Below are 23,561 nucleotides of genomic sequence, written 5' to 3' on the forward strand. Positions count from 1 at the left end.
AGTGGTAATTGTTTTCACAGAGGGTTGGGAAGAGGCTGATGAAATATCAGAAAGGGGAGGGTTTGAGCCACATCGCATCAGTTTATTTCTCAAATCATGCTGAACGAAGTTGCCACTCTTGGCATATTCGTCTGAGCACGAGGCGATACATCACCTTATATGTGTATTCAGTCTTCCCAGATGGACTGGAAAGTTCTTGAGAACAGGTGGCCATGTTGGGGACCTGGATCCCAGAGTACTCTGGGATATGCTCACATGCTGTCTGATTTACTGAAAGAACTAGTTGCTGGGTAACATCAAGAGTTGGGCTTAGTGACCCAGTTGGACTTAGTCATGGTGAGACTGGAGACCCTGAACTCAGGCAGGTGAACAGTGTCCCGTTACGTAGTCAGAGGCGAAAGCTCTCGGGATGTTGGGCCCGCTGCCAGCCAGTGCTTCCTTTTTCTTTCAGTAGAGAAGGCTGTCAGCCCATCAACTACCTATCACTCTTTCCAAGTCCTCTAGAGAAAGATACTCTAGGAACGAATGTTTCTGCCATCTTCACAGAGGCAGACAAAGAAAACAGTTTTAACATTTTCACAATCTCATGTGGTCTTTGGAAATTATTTATTACAGTCATTTTTTATTGAGGTCGATTATTTGCAAATAGTATGTGTATTCTTTTTGTTATATAACACCCATGGAAACACATATGCGGGTAAATATAACAAAGCATATTTGAACATAATAGAAAACTGGGTAAAATATATTTGTGGGGGCAAAATAAACTTGGGTTTTTTTAAAACAAAGATTAACTTTCACAAGTCAGCAGTTGTCCTCTCTCTTACACTTTCCTGCTGTCTAATTTTTGACAAGTGTGAAGATGAGAGCCAGTAGGGAATATAATTAAGACACTTGCTGAAAATACTTTGTCTTAAGAGAAAGAAATAGGAGGATTTCAGAGAATTTTCAGTACATTTAAAAATTATCAAAAAGAAACATTTTTAAAAAATCAATCTGCCATTATTCCCAAAGCTAGAGAATCTTACTCTAGCGTATTACTCTGTAGATGGCTGTGATGTTTGGTTTCTCAGAACACTGCGCATTACTACAGGGGATCTCGATCCAGAACCCCCTTGTCTTCACATCTGAGAGACAGAGAGTTGAGAACACATGTGTTGAGGCTACAGAAAGTTACTGGGCCGTCTAGCAGGTGAAATGAGATGAGCGCTATCCTGGGAGAGGACAGGTTCGTATAGGAAGGACTTCATCCGTTGTTGTTCGTCTTCCATTTGTGTTGTGCCTCTTCCAGTTTTCTCTGTGGGTTTAAAATAAGTCCACCCTAGGCCCCACCGTCCACATGGCCTTTGAGCTTATAGGAGGATGGAATTATCCCTCTTCCGTAGTTCAGCCTGTGCTAAATCATTTCATTTTGCTTCGAAAGGTGGAAACATGGCTGCTGCAGCTTGAACACACTATGCAGGAAACTGTGCGACATTCCATCACAGAAGCCATAGCAGCCAGTGAGGAGAAACCAAGGGAGCTGTGGATCTTCGATTTCCCTGCTCAAGTTGCACTAACAAGCTCGCAGATCTGGTGGACGACAGATGTAGGGATAGCCTTCAGTAGGCTGGAGGAGGGCTATGAAACGGCCCTAAAGGATTTCCATAAAAAACAGGTATTTTATAGATTCATAATTTTGAGACTTGACGGGACTTGAAGAGGTAAACATACATTCATTCATTCATTCATTCATTCATTCATTCATTCATGGAGGGCCTTCTGTGTGCCAGGCACTATGCTAGGACTATTTCAGCAATCAGTTGTTTAACTTTTTCATTTTCTAGCTTTGTGTTATCCTTCTAGTTTGCTGCAGGGGTTAAAAAAAAATCTCATCCATTATCCTCCAAAGCTCTAGTATGTCACAGATACCTAGATACTGTGCCTATTTCTTTGCTTCTGTGTAGGACTCTCTTCATCTAGGCTAATGATGTATTTATTACAAAATATGTACATGATTTGAATGACTCAGAAAGATGGAGGGCTGTTCAGCAAAGACAGATGTTTTTATGTATTTTGGGTTTTGGTTAATTATAAGTCACAGATGAGCAATTTTGGAAAACAGCCTATTTTGAATTCCATGTTATTCACCCCAGTTAGGCTATGACCTCTACTTAAGCCTCCCATCTTAAGGTGAGCTCATAGTTGTGAAACAATTCAGAGATAAGGCCTTTCTGTCAGCTTTTAGATTAAGGGAATACTAGGCTTGAAAGGTATTTAAACATTAGTGTGTCTACCTTCTTGTTTTGAGTGGACCAAGTGTGAATCGAGAGATATTAAGTAACTTGCCCGGTGTCGTACAATGTGTAAGTAACACAGGCCGGGGCAGCAGAAGTCAGAATGCTTTCCACGTCTCTCCATTACTGGTCCTCCTAGCAGTACTTGTAACTCAGTCCCTTAAAAATCAAATAGATTCAGAGGGGGAAGGATACCTGTAACGTTAACACATTCAGGAATTCTAGGTTTTAGCGGGTGCTGATTGTTTCTTTTAATTTTGCTTTAATCTTGAGTGGAGACAACCTGATTTGTTTATGTTACTAAGAGTTTTTGTATTGTTTGCTTTTGGGGAGGAATATATTCTTGATAATCATCTTGAGGAAACTAGGGCATTGGTTTAAGTTACAGGATTAGATTTTTAAAAGTGGCTGGTTTCCTCCTAGGGTCAAGAGCTTTACAGTTCTAGTTGCTGCCCCTTGGATGAGGAAGCTAAGTAGTTAATTTTTTTTTTTTCATCAACCTTAATAGTAAATTAAATTGCAATTAATTATATTATGGTTTTATTATAAAAATACCTTTCTGGTTAATTCGTTGATATCTGTGCTTTTATTGTAAGTATTTTCATTATCTGTGAAGTAAGAATTTTTAAAAATAGTTATAATATCCTTTTTAAGTTTCAGGTATAATCAATCATTGCCCAGACTTAAATTTTTCAACATAGATCCTCCTCTTCTATTTTTCCCTCACTTCATTTAATGGTCTCCTTGCTTCCAGTGTATCATTTTGTATGATTATTAGGATATTCAATTGCTTAAGACCGTAAATGATATTTTATGGATATTTCTTCTATCAACTTTATTATTTTCGATTTCATGGTTTCTTATTAATGTTTATTATTAAAAATTAAGAAGAAGAAAGTATGGGGCACCTGGGTGGCTCAGTCAGTTTAGCTTCTGACTCTTGATTTCGACTCAGGTCATTATCTCCCTGTTCATGAGCTCAAGTCCCGAGTTGGGCTCTGTGCTGAGTGTTGAGCCTACTTGGGATTCTCTTTCTCCCTTTCTCTGCCCCTATCCTGCTCAAGCTTTCTCTCTCTCTCAAAATAAGTGAATAAACATTTTTAAAAAAGATTTAAAAGTGTTAATTAAAAAAAAAAGGGGCACCTGGGTGGCTCAGTCGGTTGAGCCCCCGACTTCACCTCAGGTCATGATCTTGTGGTTTGTGAGTTTGAGCCTTGCATTGGGCTCACTGTCAGTACAAAAGCCAGCTTCAGATCCTCTGTCCCCGTCTCTCTGCCCCTCCCCTACTTGCACTCTCTGAAAACTAAATAAACATTAAAAAATGTGTTTCTAGGTATTTTTTTGGTGAACAAAGTATAGATTGAAAAAGGAAAATAACTTTTCTTTCTTTCTTTCTTTCTTTCTTTCTTTCTTTCTTTCTTTCTTTCTTTCTTTCTTTCTTTCTGTTTATATCCAGGTCAGTTTGCATATAGTGCAAAAATGATTTCAGGAGTAGAATTCAGTGATTCGTCCCCTACATATAATACCCAGTGTTCATCCCAACAGGTGTCCTCCTTAATGCCCATCACCCATTTAGCCCATCCCCCCCACCCAAAACCCTTCCAGCAACCCTCAGTTTGTTCTCTGTATTTAAGAGTCTCTTCTTTTTTGTCTCCCTCCTTGTTTTTATATTATTTTTGCTTCCCTTCCCTTATGTTCATCTGTTTGGTATCTTAAATCCCACATATGAGTGAAGTTAACATGATATTTGACTTTCTCTGAGTAATTTTGATTAGTATAATACACTCTAGTTCCATCCATGTTGTTGCAAATGGCAAGATTTCATTCTTTTGATTGCCAAATTATAGTCCATTGTATATGTACGTGTGTGTGTGTGTGTGTGTGTGTGTGTGTGTATAGATATGCATGCCACATCTTCTTTATCCATTCATCCATCGATGGACATTTGGGCTCTTTCCATACTTGGGCTATTGTTGATAGTGCTGCTATAGACATTGGGGTGCATGCACCCCTTTGAAACAGCACACCTGTATCCTTTGGATAAATACCTAGTAGTGCAATTGCTGTTTTGTAGGGTACTTCTAATTTTAATTGTTCCATACTGTTTTTCAGAGTGGCTGCACCATTTTACATTCCCACTAGCAGTGCAAAAGCGTTCCTCTTCTCTGCATTGTCGCCAACATCTGTCATTGTCTGAATTGTTAATTTTAGCTATTCTGGTGTGAGGTGGTATCTCATTGTGTTTTTGATTTGTATGTCCCTGATGATGAGTGATGCTGAGAATTTTTTCATGTGTCTGTTAGCTATCTGGTTGTCTTCTTTGGAAAAGTGTCTACTCATTCTTTTGCCCATTTCCTCACAGCTATTTGTTTTTTGGGTGTTGAGTGTGATAAGTTCTTTCTAGATTTGGGGTACTAACCCTTTATCTGATATGTCATTTGCAGATATCTTCTCCCATTCTGTCGGTTGCCTGTTAGTTTTGCTGATTGTTTCCTTCACCGTACAAAAGCTTTTTATCTTGATGAGGTCCCGGTAGTTCATTTTTCTAAAGTTTGTTTGTTTATTTTGAGACAGAGTGTGAATAGGGGAGGGACAGGGAGAGTGCGAGAGAGAGAATGAATCCCGATGTGGGGCTTGAATTCACAAACCATGATATCATGACCTGAGCTGAAGTTGGATGCTTAACCAACTGAACCACCCAGGCATGCAATAGTTCCTTTTTGCTTTTGTTTCTCTTACCTCCAGAGACCTGTCTAGTATGAAGTTGCTGTAGCCAAGTTCAAAGAGGTTGTTGCGTATTTTCTCTTCTAGGATTTTTTTAAATTTTAAATTTTATTTTTTAAAATTTACATCCAAATTAGTTAGCATCAAAAATTAAAATTAAAAAAATTAAAAATTAAAATAAAAAAATTAAAAAGAGAGATTGTTAACTAATCCAACTAGTTAGCATCTACTGAGAGGATCACGTGGTTCTTATCCTTTCTTTTATTGATGTGATGTATCCCATTGATTGATTTGCAGATATTTAACCTGCCCTGCAACCCAGGAACAAATTCCACTTGATCATGGTGAATAGTTCTTTCAATGTATTGTTGTATCCAGTTGGCTGATATCTTGAGAATTTTGACATCCATGTTCATCAGGAAAATTGGTCTGTAGTTCTTTTTAGTGGGGGTCTTTGTCTGGTTTTGGAATCAAGGTAATACTGGCCTCATAGAAGGAGTTTGGAAGCTTTCCTTTCATTTCTATTTTTTGGAACAGCTTGAAAAGAATAGGTGTTAACTCTTCTTTAAATGTTTGGTAGAATTCTCCTGGAAAGTCTTCCCGCTCTGGACTCTTGTTTTTTGGGAGATTTTTGATTACTGATTCAAATTCTTCACTGGTTATAGGTCTGTTCAGATTTTCTATTTCTTCCCATTTCAGTTTTGGTAGTTTATATGTTTCTAGGAATTTGTCCATTTCTTCCAGATTGCCCAATGTATGGCATATAATTGCTCATAACATTCTAGTCTTAATGTTTGTATTTCTGCAGTGTTGGCTGTAATCTCTCCCCTTTATTTCTTGATTTTATTTATTTGGGTTCTTTTTGTTTTTGGTCAAACTGGCTTGGTTTTATCAACTTTGTTAATTCTTTCAAAGAACCAGCTCCTGGTTTCATTGATCTGTTCTATTTTTTTTTTAATAGCATTGATTTCTGTTCTAATCTTTATTTCCCATCTTCTGCTGGTTTGGGGCTTTATTTGTTGCTCTTTTTCCAGCTCTTTTAGGTGTCAGATTAGGTTGTGTATCTGAGATCTTTCTTCCTTCTTTAGGAAAGCCTGGATTGCTGTGTACTTCCCTCTTAGGACTGCCTTTCCTGTGTCCCAGAGGTTTTTGGCTGTCATGTTATCATTTTCATTGGCTTCCATGTACTTTTTCATTTCCTCTTTACTTTGTTAACCCATTCATTCTTTAGTAAGATAATCTTTAATCTCCAAGTATATCTAGTCTTTCCAATTTTTTTTCTCTTGGTTTATTTCGAGTTTGATAGCATTGTGGTCTGAAAATATGCACGGCATGATCTCGATCTTTTTGTACTTGTTGAGGGCTGATTTGTGACCCAGTATGTGATCTATTCTGGAGAATGAAGGAAAATAATGTTTAGAAAACTTAACCATAGCATTCACAGATTCTCTTCCCATAGATAACCATGGATGACATTTTGGTACAGAGACATCAAAAGTTTTTCCTCTCTGTCTTTTTTTTTTTTTTTTAATGTTTTTAATGTCTGAAGGAGAGAGATACAGAGCATGAGTGGGGGATGGGCAGAGAGAGAGGAACACAGAACCGCAGAAGTTCCAGGCTCTAAGCTGGCAGCACAGAGAGCCCGACACAGGTCCTGATCTCACAAACCCTGAGACCACGACCTGAACCAAAGTCAGACGCCCAACTGACTGAACCATCCAGGTGCCCTAGTCTCTCTCTTTCTATGTGAATGTGTAGACACCTCTCTCTCTCTCTCTCTCTCTGTATAAACACACAAGTTTGTGTGTGTGTCATTGCCTAGCTATTTATATAAATAAATTTTTGTGCTGATATATATCCATGTATCTAAATCTACACAGAAAAAATAGTTTGTTGTTTTTTTACCTTCAAACATTATTACTTTATATTTTCACTCAATATGTTATCTACATTTTTGCTTGTCGTAAATTATATATGTATATAAATTGACACTAAAAACCACCAAATAGTATTCCTTTATATGGATATACCAGAATTATTTCCTGCCTTCTCTGGGTCTAGTCTGAGAGTCTGAGTGTTTAGGCGGCCGTATTGTAGGTTCTGTGGTTCCAACAGTGAAGGTCCTCCTTTCAGTGTGCTTGTGTTCTAGTTAACTGTTAATAGATCTTACCTCTTCCTCACAAGGACATTGCAAACCTTTATTCTGATCTCCGTGTCCTATTTTATATGCTGCTGTTTAATTTTTTTTAATCAACCTTTACTTGTGTTACTTTATTATTATTTTTTTAATTTTTGAGAGAGATTGACAGAGTGTGAGCGGGGGAGGGGCAAAGAGAGAGAGAAACACAGAATCCGAAGCAGGCTCCAGGCTCCAAGCTGTCAGCAAAGGGCCCAACATGGGGCTCGAACTCACGAACTGCAAGATCATGACCTGAGCCACTCAGGCGCCCTACTTGTGTTACTTTAAATCTTAGATTTATCAACATATTTAGCAGTGACTTTGCTCTTTTTTTTTTTTTAACCCCATTTCTTATTTTGAAATTCATTTCCTTTCTTCTTGTAATGTATCTCTTAGGGGGTTGTGAAGTGATGGATAATAAGTAGGAAATTTTTTGATCCCTTTATTTTGATTTCCTTCTTCATATTTGAATCCTAGATTTCTTCTTTAAAAAAATTTTTTTACTACCCATTTATTTTTTAGAGCGAGAGAGACACAGAGCATGAGCAGGGTAGGGGTGGAGAGAGGGAGACACAGAATCCGAGCTGTCAAAACAGAGCCAGATGCAGGGCTTGAACTCAGGAACAGTGAGATCATGACCTGAGCCAAAGTCAGACGCTTAATCGACTGAGCCACTCAGGCACCCTGAGGCCTAGATTTCTAAGTTGAGAATTACTTACTTTCAGAACTTTAAAAATATTGTATTATCTTGTGCCCATCATTGTTTTTGTACACTTTAGGTCAAATTATTTTTACTTCATAAGCAATCTGTCTTTGGTCTTTGGTTCCTTTTATAATCTTTTTCTTTTTGTGGTTCTGATGTTTTATTCTTATTGTATCTAGCTGTAGATTCCCCCCTGACCCCCCGCCCCCCCACCACTGCTTTTAAAATGTAGCCTGCTAAGGACTTTGTGAACTTCTTGAAGCTTCAGTTACATGTCTGTCTTCAATTCTGGAAAAGTTCTCTCCATTTTTTGTTTGATCGATGCCTTTTTCCATTTGCTGTATTTTCTTCATTTGCAATTTAATCTGCTATATGTTGGGGTTTCTCATGCTGTCCTTCCTGTCTTTTAACCTCTATCTCATATTTTCAAACTCTGCATTATTTGTGTTGTAATTTAGGTACCTTTTTTTTAGGTAACTTTTTGAATAGTTTATTATTTGGTAATCTTTACATCCAACATGGGGCTCAGACTTACAACCCCCAGTTTAAGAGTTGTGTACCCTACCATCTGAGCAAACCAGGACCCGCTCAGGTGATGTTTCGAATCTATCCTCCACATCACTAATATTTTTTTTCTTATAGGTTGATGATGAAGAAAAAAGAATCTAGGTCCAGATTATGTACATTAAAGTGTCAACTCATTCGCTGTGGTTCATTAGCTGTGTTGCCTTGGGTGTCTTAAATAACCACTCCGTGCCTCAGCATCATAGTCTGTAAAACAGTAATAATAACAGCACCTGTATCACAGTGTTGCTAGGATTATGTTAATGTATTTAAAACACCATTTAAAAGTGCTCAACAAAATTATTTTTTTTAATTTTTTAAATGTTTATTTATTTTTGACAGAGAGAGAGAGAGACAGAGCATGAGCGGGGGAGGGGCAGAGAGAAAGGGAGACACAGAATCTGAAACAGGCTCCAGACTCTGAGCTGTCAGCACAGAGCCTGATGCGGGGCTTGAACCCACAGACCATGAGGTCATGACCCAAGCTGAAGTTCGATGCTCAACCAACTGAGCCACCCAGGTGCCCCAGAAAGAGCTGGACAAAATTTAAGTTAGCCATTGTTGCTGTTGTGAAAATGGCAATAACAATGGTGTCTGATGTGATGCATAATTAATTACCCCCACAATTTATCATAAAGATTTATTTATCATAAAGATTTTAAATCTACAAAAAAATGAATTGTGTAATGATCTGCAAACCTAACACCAAGATTCTGCAATTAACATTTTAGTTTATCATGCTGTCTGTGCTTCATCCACCCCTCTGTAGATCCCTCTTTCCACCTTCTTTTTATTCATTTTAAAGGGAATTGCACATGCCAGTAATCTGTACCTATAAACATTGCAATATAAATATTCCTTTTGTCAGTTTAAGTTTGATTATTATATCTCAATTTCCCAAATTTCTTTTTAGTTCTTTAAAAATCTCTTCAGCATGGCTTTTATTTTTTGTCTCAATTATTTTAAAGAGACCTTTTTAATAGTCTGATTTAGATTGTTCTTTTTTTTTTTTTAATTTTTTTTTTCAACGTTTATTTATTTTTGGGACAGAGAGAGACAGAGCATGAACGGGGGAGGGGCAGAGAGAGAGGGAGACACAGAATCGGAAACAGGCTCCAGGCTCTGAGCCATCAGCCCAGAGCCCGACGCGGGGCTCGAACTCACGGACCGCGAGATCGTGACCTGGCTGAAGTCGGACGCTTAACCGACTGCGCCACCCAGGCGCCCCATGATTTAGATTGTTCTAATGCTAGTTCTTTTAAGGCTGGTTATTCTGTTAAATTGAATTTGTTTTTTTTATGTTCATTTTTAAGTTTATCTAGGTTTGTTTTCTCTGTAGGAATTCTGTGTGCCACAGAGAGAGCATGTGTCTCTATCGTGTGTGTTCTTGTTTCTTCTAGGTTTCCACAGGTTTTGTGGATTCTGGATTAATTTTGTGGTTGATTACTCAGTTTAGGATTTTTAGATCCCTTGGCATAGGCTTGAGGTTTTGATATCTCGTAGGGGACTTTTTTCTTCTCCAAAAGCCCAAGATATTTCAGGCTTTCACCTTGCTTCTCTGAGCTGGGGGGTTTGAGTTTTTCTAGAGTCCTTTATTAGACTCTCTACGACTCTGAGGATCTCAATTCTATGTCAGGGTCTCAATTCCAACTCCCAGCCTTGCTCAGGAAGTGTGAGAGACAGAACTGTGTTCCCGTGTAGCAGTTTAAACCTCAGTCTCTGGATGTTTGAATCTCTACCCAGATCCCACTTTAGGGATGCTGTGGTATTAGCATATTAGCTACATTCTACTGTTGTGCCTTTTGAGGCACATTCCTGGCATCAGGGACTATCACACACACACCCTGCCCCCCAGCCTCTTCTCCTCTTCTCATGCCCTTATCTCCTTCGGCATCTCTCGTGTTTGACTGTGGACTTGGCACATGAGTGGATTTTTGCTTTACTTAAAATAAAGCAGTTAATAAAGGAGTTGCTCATTCATCTTAATCCCGTATGTTGCAGAGTATCTGTTGTTATTATTACTACTTAATCCGGGCCATTAGGTTATTTTTTTAAATTTGGGCTACCATTAACAATCCTACAGTAAACAGCCTTGTATGTACGTACATACATACATGTTGCACATATTTTTCTTTATTTTTTGGGGATAAACTGCCAGAAGTAAAAATGCTAGGTCCGAGTATAACTCAGTTAAGCCTTTGGAACATTGTGCAAATGGAGCTTCCCAGTATCAGTGTATGAGAAGTGTCCACTCTCTATCCTGTCAGCAACATCAAGTTGATTCTTTTTATTCTTATAACTAAAGGTGGTCATATCCCAGGAGCTTCAGCGTATTCCACTAATGAACAGAATTTAGGTGGTTTTTTTCCTCCCTTAAAATAGTTTAAAATTTTTTACTTTAAGAGTTACATAATGCTTCTTTTTCATGTTGAAGGAGAAGCAGTGAAGAAGGTTGATGAAAAAGGCGTTTATCTGCTTAATTATGAAACACTTCCAGTACAAATTGAAATGTTTGACAGACCAGCCAACAGATGCCTTCAACACAGTGTTTCAATTTTGTAACTGATACTAATATGCATATTAGAGAAGCTAACATGTGAATATGGTCGAGGCTATAGTGTGGTTCCTGAGAAGTGTGCCCATCTACACTGAAACCTCTTCAGTGTTCTCTCTTTAAAAATGGATGTAACCATCTGCTGGAGTTTGTTTTTCATTAAAATTACTTGTGCTAACACTGTGAGCGATTTTTAAAATGAACGTTATTCCTTTAAAATAGTTTCATTTTACAGCTAAGATCAGAGTTGGCTGTAATTAATGATCTACCTGCACAAGTAATTTCTTTGCTTAGTCCTCACCTGCAAATTGTAGTGAGACAAATTAACTAATTATTTTAACCTCTGTTTTTTCCTTTAGACATACTGTGATTTTATGTTAGATAATGTTGGGATTAAAGGCAAAAATACTGCATTTTGGATACACATCCTTGCCTTGCCAGAGTCTTTGAAAATACTACAGATAGAATAAATTTAATTCCTCAGCTTTGAGGGTTCCTTGGCAAAAGTCTTTTGTTTTGGCAGCTTGGGAGCTGGTAAGAAAGATTTTTTACTCTTCCTTTATTATTAAGCTGTGTGGAAATCATCAAAGAAGTGGAAACATTTTGGACTTGAAAAACTTAATTATTACTGTGCTGGGACATGACCCCGAGTTCTTTAGTGGGACTCAAGATAAGTGATGTGAAACAATCCATCCCCCCACCCCCCGACAAGGGCTAAATAATGTATATAAGGAAGAAACTCTGATTTTGTTTCTTAAGGCCAATATTTGGCCTCATTTTTAGTCATTGAGAAATTCTTTGAAAAGCAATTGAATACAATGTTGATAGTGTTCTTACCTTAGTGCATGAATAGGGAAAGCCTCTGAAGCCTGAAGCTACCCAGTGTATACTGGACGGAAGTTTTTGCTTTTGTCTCTTTATAAAAGTGTGATTTCATAGACTCGTGCTTTCTAATATAGCAGGAACCCATGAGGAGAGCAATACTCTCTACCTCTCCTCTCTATTGAAAGAAACATTTGCCGTAATTTACCAATCTAGTAGGCTTTTATTCCCTGATGCATGAATCAGACAGCATCCAGTTTAACAGGTAGAAGGAAGCACCAAAGAGCTGATAAGGCACCAGATTTTTATAGACCAAGTGAGCAGGAACAAGGAAATTATACTGGGCATTTGCTGCTAGGTTATGTCAGGGTTACTTTGCTCATATGAGACAAAAGAAAGTCTTGCAGTGGTTCAAGTAACTTGTGCTGAGCTGGCAGGTGCTGACAAGTTGACCTAGGCCTGCCTTTCTGGGAAAGCTGAGCATAGAAACTCAAGTTTTGGTGTGCTGACACAGGGTTTAGCATCAGTGACTCCATCTTGGACTTAACTGGTTACTGTGACACAGCAAAAATTTTATTGCATGACCAGCAAGAAAAAAAAAATCATATTGTATCTGGATATACTGAACTAGATACCTTGAGGAATGCCTAGAAGTTGATAACAGATGAAATTGAACTGATAATTAAGAGCAGGAAAACCATGGGGCGCCTGGGTGGCTCAGTCGGTTGAGCATCCGGCTTCCGCTCAGGTCATGATCTCACGGTTTGTGAGTTCGAGCCCCACGTCGGGCTCTGTGCTGACAGCTCACAGCCTGGAGTCTGCTTCGGATTCTGTGTCTCCCTTTCTCTCTGCTCCTCCCCCACTCATGCTCTGTCTCTGTCTCTCTCTCAAAAATAAACAGTAAAAAAAATTAAAAAAAAAAACAGGTAAAACCACAGGTGAGACATATGTAAAAAACTGTTAGAGTGATAAGCCTATTTTATCCAATGAAATTCCAGGGAAATTACAAACTCAGATTCAGTTACAAAAAGACATGTAGGAGGGGTGTCTGGTCAGTGATAAGGAGTAAATGTAGAAGAAATGGACTACTGGAAACAGTTCTGTCTCTTGTATATCCTGAGAGATTATCAGTGGGTCTGTTTGCTCCCAGGAGAAAGCCCAGAGAAGTGCTTCATGAACACTGCGAGATACTTATTGAGGACTTCTGCTGTGACTACATCTTGACCCTAGAGATCTAGTTGGGCAGCTTTTTCTTTGAAGGATGGGGTAGAAATATTTTAGTCTTTCTGGGCCGTATAGTGTATTTCACATCTACTCATTTTTGCTGTTGCAGTAGGGAAGAAATCATAGGCGATTTTTAAATACATAGGCATGATGGGGTTCCAATAAAACTTTATTTATAAAAACTGGTAGTGAGCCAGATTTTGCTAGTGGCTACTTTGGCTACATCTGTAGAACAGATACTGAAGTAACTGAAAATCTCTACAGTGAGAGATATAAGAGAAAAAGAGTTTTGTTACCGATATATGCCATGTGAGTCCACTCTGATCCATTAATCCAAGAATTGTTTCTTTGAGTAGACCATAACAATAAATTTTTGCAAGTTAAGAGAAGAAAGAAAAAAAAAGTGGGGCGGGGGGGGGGCAAAGGAAAGGAACTATAACTTATTATGAGAAGAGATTTTAAAAAGACCGTATAATCTGATGTGTGATTCTATGCTAAATGTTAAGTCAAAAACCTAAAATAAACAGGTGATTCTCCATGAACACTCTTTCTGAAATAGATTTTAAATGACGTAGAAACTTGAGTAGACCAGTAACCACAGAAATAATTGAAACGGTAATTAAGGTTGTTGAAGTTGCATACCCACACCCTAAGTTGAGCCCTGCTCCAGTGGTTTCATCAGAAGTTTAAAAAAATAAAAGTACCATTATATATCAACTCTTCTAGAGTGTAGAAAAAATGGAAAATCATTTTATTCATTTTACAGAGTGCTAATAAACATTGCAAAACACAGGCATTGATAAAATATGAGAGAAAATTCTGTTGGACAGTCTCATGAACTAAACTATCCTCTTTTTTGGTCTGGAGTTTTCACTTAACACTGTTGGAAGACAATCTATTGTGGGTCTCAGATTTTGTACATTTTTTGAGCAGAGGTACTTATTGCCTTTGTTCTAGACTATCTTCGCAAGAATGTTTGTATAACAAACATCCTTAGAAGACAGTGTTTCTCTCCAGGGCAAAGGGCAGATTGGCTTACTCTCCAGTAAAATAAAGATAAAATCTTCCAGGGCAAAGGTCAGACATGCTTACTGTCTGTTAGAAAAGTTTAGGTTCCCTAAACTCAAGGTTCCTCTCCTATGACACAGCTCACAGCATTCACAAGCCTTATGTGGCTCTTTTGGGATTATCCTTGAAAAGCTGGGGGTCAGGAACTGGTGTAAATGTTGATACTTTGATACTAAATACTATTGCTCTAATGAACCCTCTTTGATCTGTGACTCAGAGGCTCTGTGTCTTCTGCCAGCATCCCTTAATGTCTGCCAGGCTGACTTTAGCATGCAAGTAGAGTAAAATCTCAGACCCGTCTCATTTCTTAACAAGCATGTTGTTACATGTATTAGAAGTTCCTTCTTTTTTGTTTCTTAGAATTGCATTGCATAACTATACCACGCTTTGTGTATTCTGTTGATTGACCCTGGGGTTTCCAGTTTGAGGAGACTATTTCTAAAGCTGCCCGGAGCATTCTTATCCAAGTCTTTTTTTGACCTATATTTTCCTTTCTCCTGGGTAAAGTATCTAAAAGTGAAATGGCTGAATCATAGGAAAGGTATATGTTTACCCATTTAAAAAAAAACTGCCAGACAGTTCTCCATTCTTACATTCCCATTAACAAGGTGACACAATTCTAGTTGCTTCATATTCCGGCCAGTATTGGGCGTCATCAGTCTTCACAATTCTGCTGGATGTGAAAGAGTCTCTCACTCTGTGTGTGTGTGTGTGTGTGTGTGTGTGTGTGTGTGTGTGTGTGTTTAACTTTATTTTATTTGAAAGAAAAAGAGAGTGGGGGGGGGCAGGGAGGGAGGGAGAGAGGGAGGGAGTCCCAAGCAGGCTCCATGCTTAGCATGGAGCTCAATGCAGGGTTCAATCTCATGGTTGTGAGATCATGACCTGAGCTGAAATCAAGACTCAGTGCTTAACCACCTGAGTTACCCAGGTGGCCCTGTATCACTGTGCTTTTAATTGGCTTATCTCTAATGTCTGAAGATGTTGAGGGGCGCCTGGGTGTCTCAGTTGGTTGAGCCTCTTACTCTTGATTTCGGTTCAGGTTGTGATCCCAGAGTTGTGGGATTAAGCCCCTGTGTTGGGCTCTGTGCTGAAATTGGAACCTGTTTGAGATTTTTTTCTCCCTCTCCCTCTACTGCCCCACCCCATGCGTGCTTGTGTGTACTCTTTCTCTCTCTAAAATTAAAAAAAAAAAGATGTTTAGTAACCTTTCACATGTTTATTGGCATTCCTGTATCTTCTGTTGTGCAGTATCTGTTCAAATAACTTGCCTAGGTTTTTGTTGTTGTTTTTTTTTTTTTAATTGGATGTTTGTCGTTTTATTGTTGGTTAGAGGATTTCTTTATTTGGTTGCAATTCCTTTGTCAGGAAATGAATGGACTGCTCATTTTATTAATGGTATGTTTTGGGAATGGAATGTTTTCATTTTAATGTTTATAGTGTATCAAATTTTTCTTTGCTCGATACCTGTTATTTGTAAGAAATTCTTGTGTATCTCAGTGTTATGAAGATGTTCTCCTGTTTCCTTCTAGGAGATTGATGGTTATGTTTTTTTTTTTTCAGTTAGATCTGTGATCCATACATCTTTTTCTTTTCTATTGTATTAACTTGGCACCTTGGTCAAAGTCAAATGAGTATATACGTAGGGGTCTATTTCCAGACTGCCCTGTTGCATTCCTCTATTTTTGTGTTTTCATGCCAAATCCACACTGTCTTAATTACCGTAACTTTATAGTAAGCATTAAAATAATGTTATATATAGCCTCCAACTTAGTTCTATTTTTAATTTTTTTCCCAAAATTTTTTGGATCATTCTAGGTTCTGTTCATTTCTACATAAATTATCATATTGTGTATTTATTTTTAGAAGCCTAATCTTTTATCCTAATTAAATTTTAACTGGAATGACATTCAGTATAAATAGGAATGTTGGAAGGGTGGATATCTCAACCATGATGAGTCTTCTCCAAGAACATGGTGTATGTTTTGACATAAGTTGTCTTTAATTTCTCTCAAAATATTTCTCTTGTTTTCAGTGTCAAGGTGTTACACATTTCTTGCTGGACTTGCTTTTAGATAGTTTATATGTTTTGATGCTGTAAACATATTCTAATCAATTAAAATTTTTCTTTCCTAATATTTGTGGCTGGTATATAAGATTGATTTTTCAATATTCACCATGTGTCTTAGGACTCTGCCAAATTTGCTTTTTAATTTTAGTCAGGTTTTTTTTTTTTTTAAGAATTTCATAGGCTTTGTTGTGTCCCTGAACATATCATCTGTCAGTAATGACAGGTTTACTTCTTGTCTCCTATTCTTTTTTGCCCTTTATTTCCTTTTCTTGAGTTACTGACTTGGCTAGGACCGCTAGTGCAATGTTGAATAAAAGTAGTTACAGCAGACATTCTGGCCAGTTTCCAGTCTCAGGGAAGAAAAATTTAAATCTTCACCACTAAATATGATAGTAGTTACAGGCTTTTGTAGATGCCCTTTCTGAAATAGAGAGCTTTTCTATTGCTGCCTACTGAGAATTTTTATCTTGAAGAGACCTTGAACTTGTTCAAATCTGTTAAGATTATTTGTGTGTCTGCCTCTTTTATTCTGTCACTGTGGTGAATTTTTGAATGCTAAACCAGTTTTGCATTCCTGAAATAAACTCTACTTGGTTATGATGTATTGTCATTTATATATGTGTATATGTATTTTTGCTGGATTTCATTTGCTAATATTCTGCCCAGAAATTCTCTATATATGTTCTTCAGTGATGTTTATCTGTAATTTTCTTAGAATACCTATGCCAGTTTGAGGATCAGCATTATGTTCCTTAAAAGGAATTGAAAGTATTTTATTCTCACGTATTTTGTGAAAGAGTTTATGATAAAAATCACTGGCGATGCCATCTGGGCCTGGAGTTTTCTTTGTGGAACTTTTTTTTCCTTTTTTTTAAGTTTGTTTATTTATTTTGGGTGAGAGAGGAAGAGAGAGAATCTCAAGCAGTCTCCGCTCTTTCAGTGCAGAGCCCAATGTGGGGCTCGATCTCACGAACTGCGAAATCATGACCTGGGCTGAAATCAAGAGTCAGAGGCTTAACCGACTAAGCCACCCAAGTGCCCCATAATTCAATTTCTTTTATATATATATATGCTGCTATGTAGCTTCTCCTTTTTTTCGTGTGTCACTTTTGAAAATTGTGTTTTTCAAGGTATTCATCCATTTCATTTAAGTCAACGACTGGCAAGTTACAGCCCTCTGGCCCAATCCTACCCAGTGCCTCTGTGTTTGGCTGCATTTGCGCTGTGGTGGCTACGCAGAATCGCTGCGGTAGAGTCAAATATTGACTGTCTGCACCTAACTTTTTAGATGTATTGACGTGAATTGGTCTTTGTTTCCTGACATTATCCTTAGCACATCGGGAGGATCTCACATCATGTCCCTCTTGCATTCCTGGTGTTGGTGATTTGTGTTTTCTATCCCTCTCTTTTCTGTTTTTAATCAGACTTTCTTTTTGTTTATCAGGTTTATTTACATTTTCAGAGAAGTAATCTTTGTGTTAATTTTTCTCTGTTGTTTTATATTTCACATATTTCGGCTTTATCTTCATTACCTCCTTCTACTTACTTGAATTTGCTCCTCTTGTTCAAGTTTCTTAAGGTGGGAGCTTATTGATGTTATACCTTTCTCTTTTCTAATGCAAGGATTTGAAGGAAACTTTATACCTCGATGAAGAATATCTATCAGAAACCTGCAGAGAAAATCATGCTTAATGGTGAAACTTTGGAATCATTTCCATTAGTGTCAAGAATGAGGTGATTACCCTTGCTGTCTCTGACATTCATTGCTTAATTTTGTGGTGGTTTTACCAATATGATTAGAGGAGTAGTAGGAGATGAACAGTGGAAAGGAAGGCAACAAACGGGGCTGCCGCAATGATCTGATAGTGTCAAAGGACTATGGGATCTAGTTTCTTTTGCAGTTTCCTTGGTTCCAGCTGAAATGAAAATCCATTGTTTCTGACACTGCTAAAGCTGAAACCTGGGTGTTTTTCAGGATTAGAGATCCTGGATGCTCTCATTATAAAACAAAAAGAATGTTACTTCTGTGTTACAACCAGTTGGGAAGGGATTGAGGGTTCTGGTAGCTCACCCCTCCACGCTCCCCCCCCCCCCCCCCCCCCGAAAAGGGCTGTAGTAGTTACATTGCAATATTCACTTTGGTTTGCTGAGGACCATGAGCTCAGATCTTAGTATTTCAGCAGAAGAGCCCTTCCAGCTTCATGGCCACCACGGCTGGGCTGGGCAGGTTGGGAAATCTGCCATGTCGGATGCTGGTGAAATTGGAGCCCTTCTGCTGCAAGGAAGATGTTCTTCTTCCTGTGTTGCCTTATTTAAGCCTGTAGCATTTAGGGACCTGGTTCTTTAGGTTCCCATACAGGTTCTCTTACTGGGGTACCACCACAGGAGTTGGGTCCAGACAAAATGGACAGTCAGCTACCACCTGTATCAAGAACCATTCCTTTTCCTGACCTTGAGTCTGCTGCTTTCTTTGCCTGACATGTTCTTTCACGGTGAGCTCACCATCATCCCACCAGGCAGATGGCCCTCTTTTTGAACACCTTAGTGTCTTAGACATTTGTGACATAGAAACCTCAGTGGTGGTCTTGATGCATGTGGCTTTTTTGGGAAGTGTTTCCATTTTTAACCAAATAAGAGAATTCATAAGTGGTGGATACCTACTTATTTCTGCATGTCAGCTCTTCTCTGGCCAGGATGAGCTGATAATGAATATGCTATCCATGTGGGGAAGTTTTGTGTTTTATTTTTATTTATTTATTTATTTATTTATTTATTTATTTATTTATTTTTATTTTTATTTTTTCAACGTTTATTTATTTTTGGGACAGAGAGAGACAGAGCATGAACGGGGGAGGGGCAGAGAGAGAGGGAGACACAGAATCGGAAACAGGCTCCAGGCTCTGAGCCACCAGCCCAGAGCCCGACGCGGGGCTCGAACTCACGGACCGCGAGATCGTGACCTGGCTGAAGTCGGACGCTTAACCGACTGCACCACCCAGGCGCCCCTTTATTTATTTATTTTTTGATTTAACTTTATTTTTTATTTTTTAAAATTTATATCCAAATTAGTATATAGTAAAGCAATGATTTCAGTAGATTCCTTAATGCCCCTTACCCATTTAGCCCATTCCCCCTCCCACAACCCCTCCAGCAACCCTGTTTGTTCTCCATATTTATGAGTCTCTTTTGTTTTGTCCCCCTCCCTGTTTTTATATTATTTTTGTTTCCCATCCCTTATGTTCATCTGTTTTGTCTCTTAAAGTCCTCATATGAGTGAAGTCATATGATTTTTGTCTTTCTCTGACTAATTTCACTTAGCATAATACCCTCCAGTTCCATCCATGTGGTTGGAAATGGCAAGATTTCATTCTTTTTGATTGCTGAGTAATACTCCATTGTATATATATACCACTTCTTCTTTATCCATTCATCCATCGATGGACATTTGGGCTCTTTCCATACTTTGGCTATTGTTGATAGTGCTGCTATAAACATGGGGGTGCACGTGTCCCTTCAAAAGAGCACACCTGTCCCTTGGATAAATGCCTAGTAGTGCAATTGCTGGGTTATAGGGTAGTTCTATTTTTAGTTTTTTGAGGAACCTCCATAGTGCTTTCCAGAGTGGCTGCACCAGCTTGCATTCCCACCAACAATGCAAAAAGATCCTCTTTCTCCGCATCCTCACCGACATCTGTTGTTGCGTGAATTGTTAATGTTAGCCATTCTGACAGGTGTAAGGTGGTATCTCATGGTGGTTTTGATTTGTATTTCCCTGATGATGAGTGATGTTGAGCATTTTTTCATGTGTTGGTTGGCCATCTGGATGTCTTCTTTGGAGAAGTGTCTATTCCTGTCTTTTGCCCATTTCTTCACTGGATTCTTTGTTTTTTGGGTGTTGAGTTTGATAAGTTCTTTCTAGATTTTGGATACTAATCCTTTATCTGATATGTCATTTGCTTATATCTTCTCCCATTCTGTCGGTTGCCTTTTAGTTTTGGTGATTGTTTCCTTCGCTCTGCAGAAGCTTTTTATTTTGATGAGATCCCAGTAGTTCATTTTTTATTTTGTCTCCCTTACCTCCGGAGACGTGTTGAATAAGAAATTGCTGCGGGCAAGATCAAAGAGGTTTTTGCCTGCTTTCTCCTCGAGGATTTTGATGGCTTCCTGTCTTACATTGAGGTCTTTCATCCATTTTGAGTTTATTTTTGTGTATGGTCTAAGAAAGTGGTCCAGGTTCATTCTTCTGCATGTTGCCATCCAGTTTTCCCAGCACCACTTGCTGAAGAGACTGTCTTTATTCCATTGGATATTCTTTCATGCTTTGTCAAAGATGAGTTGGCCATAAATTTGTGGGTGCATTTCTGGGTTCTCTATTCTATTCCATTGATCTGAGTGTCTGTTGTTGTGCCAGTACCATACTGTCTTGATGATTACAGCTTTGTAGTACAACTTTAAGTCTGGGATTGTGATGCCTCCTGCTTTGGTTTTCTTTTTCAACATTGCTTTGGCTATTTGGGGTCTTTTCTGGTTCCATACAAATTTTAGGATTATTTGTTCTAGCTCTGTGAAGAGTGTTGGTGTTATTTTGATAGGAATCACGTTGAATTTGTAGATTGCTTTGGGCAGTAGTGACATTTTAACAGTATTTATTCTTCCTATCCAGGAGCATGGAATCTTTTTCCATTTCTTTGTGTCTTCTTCAATTTCTTTCATCAGCTTTCTATAGTTTTCAGTGTATAGATTTTTCACCTCTTTGATTAGATTTATTCCTAAGTATTTTATGGTTTTTGGTGCAACTGTAAATGGATCAATTCCTTGATTTCTCTGTCACTTCATTGTTGGTTCATAGGAATGCAACCGATTTCTGTGCATTGATTTTATATCCTGCAACTGTGCTGAATTCATGAATCAGTTCTATCAGTTTTTTGGTGGAATCTTTTGGGTTTTCCATATAGAGTATCATGTCATCTGCAAAGAGTGAAAGTTTTACCTCCTCCTGGCCAATTTGGATGCATTTTATTTCTTTGTGTTGTCTGATTGCAGAGGCTAAGACTTCCAATGCTATGTTGAATAACAGTGGTGAGAATGGACATCCCTGTCTTGTTTCTGACCTTAGGGGGAAAGCTCTGTTTTTCCCCATTGAGGATGATATTAGTGTTGGATTGCTCGTATACGGCTTTTATCATCTCGAGGTATGATCCTTCTATCCCTACTTTCTTGAGGGTTTTTATCAAGAAAGAATGCTGTATTTTTTGAAATGCTTTCTCTGCATCTATTGAGAGGATCACATGGTTCTTGTCCTTTCTTTTATTGATGTGATGAATCACGTGAATTGTTTTGCGGATATTGAACCAGCCCTGCATCCCAGGTATAAATCCTACTTGGTCATGGTGAATAATTTTTTTTAATGTATTGTTGGATCCGGTTGGCTAATATCTTGTTGAGGATTTTTGCATACATGTTCATCAGGGAAATTGGTCTATAGTTCTCCTTTTTAGTGGGGTCTCTGTCTGGTTTTGGAATCAGGGTAATGAATACACAGTAAAATCCTAGTGCCTGGTCCTAAACCCTGGTTCCACTGTTTATAACTGTGTGAGCTTGAGCAAATTCTCATACATAACATTGGAATAATGTACCTCCCTCATAGGGCTATTGTGATGATTAAATTAGAATTATGTACGTATATATGTATATGCCTACATACGCGTGCACACACACAGTGCTTATTAGGTAGTAAGAGCTCATTAAATGTCAGCTCTTATTATTTGTTGCTGCTGTCAGAGAGGAACTAGATGAATGGCGATGGGGCTGATACTGAGCTCTGTGCACCACTCTTTGTGAGAGTGGAAGCGTGGCCTCTGAGTGTCAGGAGCCACTTCTTCATTTGTGCTCTGGGTTTCTTCTGACGTGGACTCTCAGGATTCCCTCACTACCTTTTCTCCTGTGTCTTCCTGTTCTCATCCTGGCTCACTGCTGTCAGTTTGTAAACATTCCCAAGTGTCTCATTACTCACAGGCAAAATAACCAGCAAAATTGATTCCTTTATGTCCCATCTCCCATTTTCTGCTCCAACCCTGTAACTTGGCTCATTCTTACTTGTCTCCATGACCCCATTTCCACCACTTGACTGAATCGCATTGTGTTGTCATTAGAAGTACTTCCTCTTGCTTTAATACTCTCCCCCTTATTTCATGCCTGTTTGAATTCTCCTTTGCCACCAACCTCTTGGGCTCTTCTTCAGTTTTCTTTTCTTGATTTTCTTCATCCTGCTCCTTTGTGGCTTTTCCTTATGGTGCTGACTTATGTTCCTTTTTCTTCTCACCATACCATACATCCCTGCTAATTTCATCTACTTTTATGTCTTCTCCCTTTCTTTTGTAATATGCTCATGACTGTCATCTCCAGCCCAGACCTCTCCCCTCAGGCACAACCAAAAAGCATATTGGGCTTCTCCATTGAAAGTCTGACGGGCACATCAAGCCTACAACATTGAAAATATGTTCACTCTTCTTCTCAAACCTGCTTGTCTAATGTTCTCAAGCTCAGAACAAAGCACCAATGGCCTTCACCAGTTTCTTACCTAGAAGCCCATTTGACTCTTACTTTACCTGCTATCTAATCAACCACCAGATCTCTTCAGTTACCCTAAATATATCTGTTCTCGCTGCTTCCCTCACCACTTCGTTAATATCCTGGTTCCAGACACTTTTCTCACTTGGATGGCTCTGTCTCCTTCCCTCCTCTCCAGGGCTGTTTCTCTCTAGTCTTGTTTCCCTCCAATCCATCATCACAGGCAGAGAAATATTTTAAAAACAGAAATCGAATTATTAGCATGCTTCCTAGAACCTTTTAGCAACATCTTGTTGCCCTTGAAGTTCAGACTCTTCAATAAGCTGGCCAAGCTCTGTGTGTTTGGACCCCTCTTTCTCCATCATCTGTACCTGTGTGGTCTCCCACACTCTGCCCTTCTCCCATGCTGCACTTCTTTAAGTTCCCTGACAGGGTCACCTGCCATGTGCTGGGTGTTCACATGGGTGCTTCTGGTGGCTTACTCCCTGCTTCCGTGGGTGGGCAGCCTCGGAGTTTTTACAACCTAAATTACACTCATCCCTTAAGTCTTAGCAAAAATACCCTTTTCTCTGAAATGTCTTTCCAAGCCCTTGATTAGGCAAGGCCCCTTTTCTGTGCGCCATTGTAGCTTGTACTTCTTTTTAAAAATTTTTTTTTTCAACGTTTATTTATTTTTGGGACAGAGAGAGACAGAGCATGAACGGGGGAGGGGCAGAGAGAGAGGGAGACACAGAATCGGAAACAGGCTCCAGGCTCCGAGCCATCAGCCCAGAGCCTGACGCGGGGCTCGAACTCACGGACCGCGAGAT

The 23,561-nt window shown here is 38.8% G+C and overlaps 1 protein-coding gene across 1 annotated transcript in view; it reads left to right on the forward strand.

Annotated features, from left to right (window-relative positions):
* DNAH11 (dynein axonemal heavy chain 11) overlaps positions 1-23,561 on the forward strand; it is a 352,005-nt gene that overhangs the window by 119,801 nt on the left and 208,643 nt on the right. The window contains 1 exon segment of the mRNA XM_043589069.1: positions 1,424-1,657. Coding sequence (XP_043445004.1) covers positions 1,424-1,657 — 234 coding nt within the window.

This window comes from Prionailurus bengalensis, chromosome A2 (genome assembly GCF_016509475.1).
Source record: "Prionailurus bengalensis isolate Pbe53 chromosome A2, Fcat_Pben_1.1_paternal_pri, whole genome shotgun sequence".
NCBI classification, from domain to species: domain Eukaryota; kingdom Metazoa; phylum Chordata; class Mammalia; order Carnivora; family Felidae; genus Prionailurus; species Prionailurus bengalensis.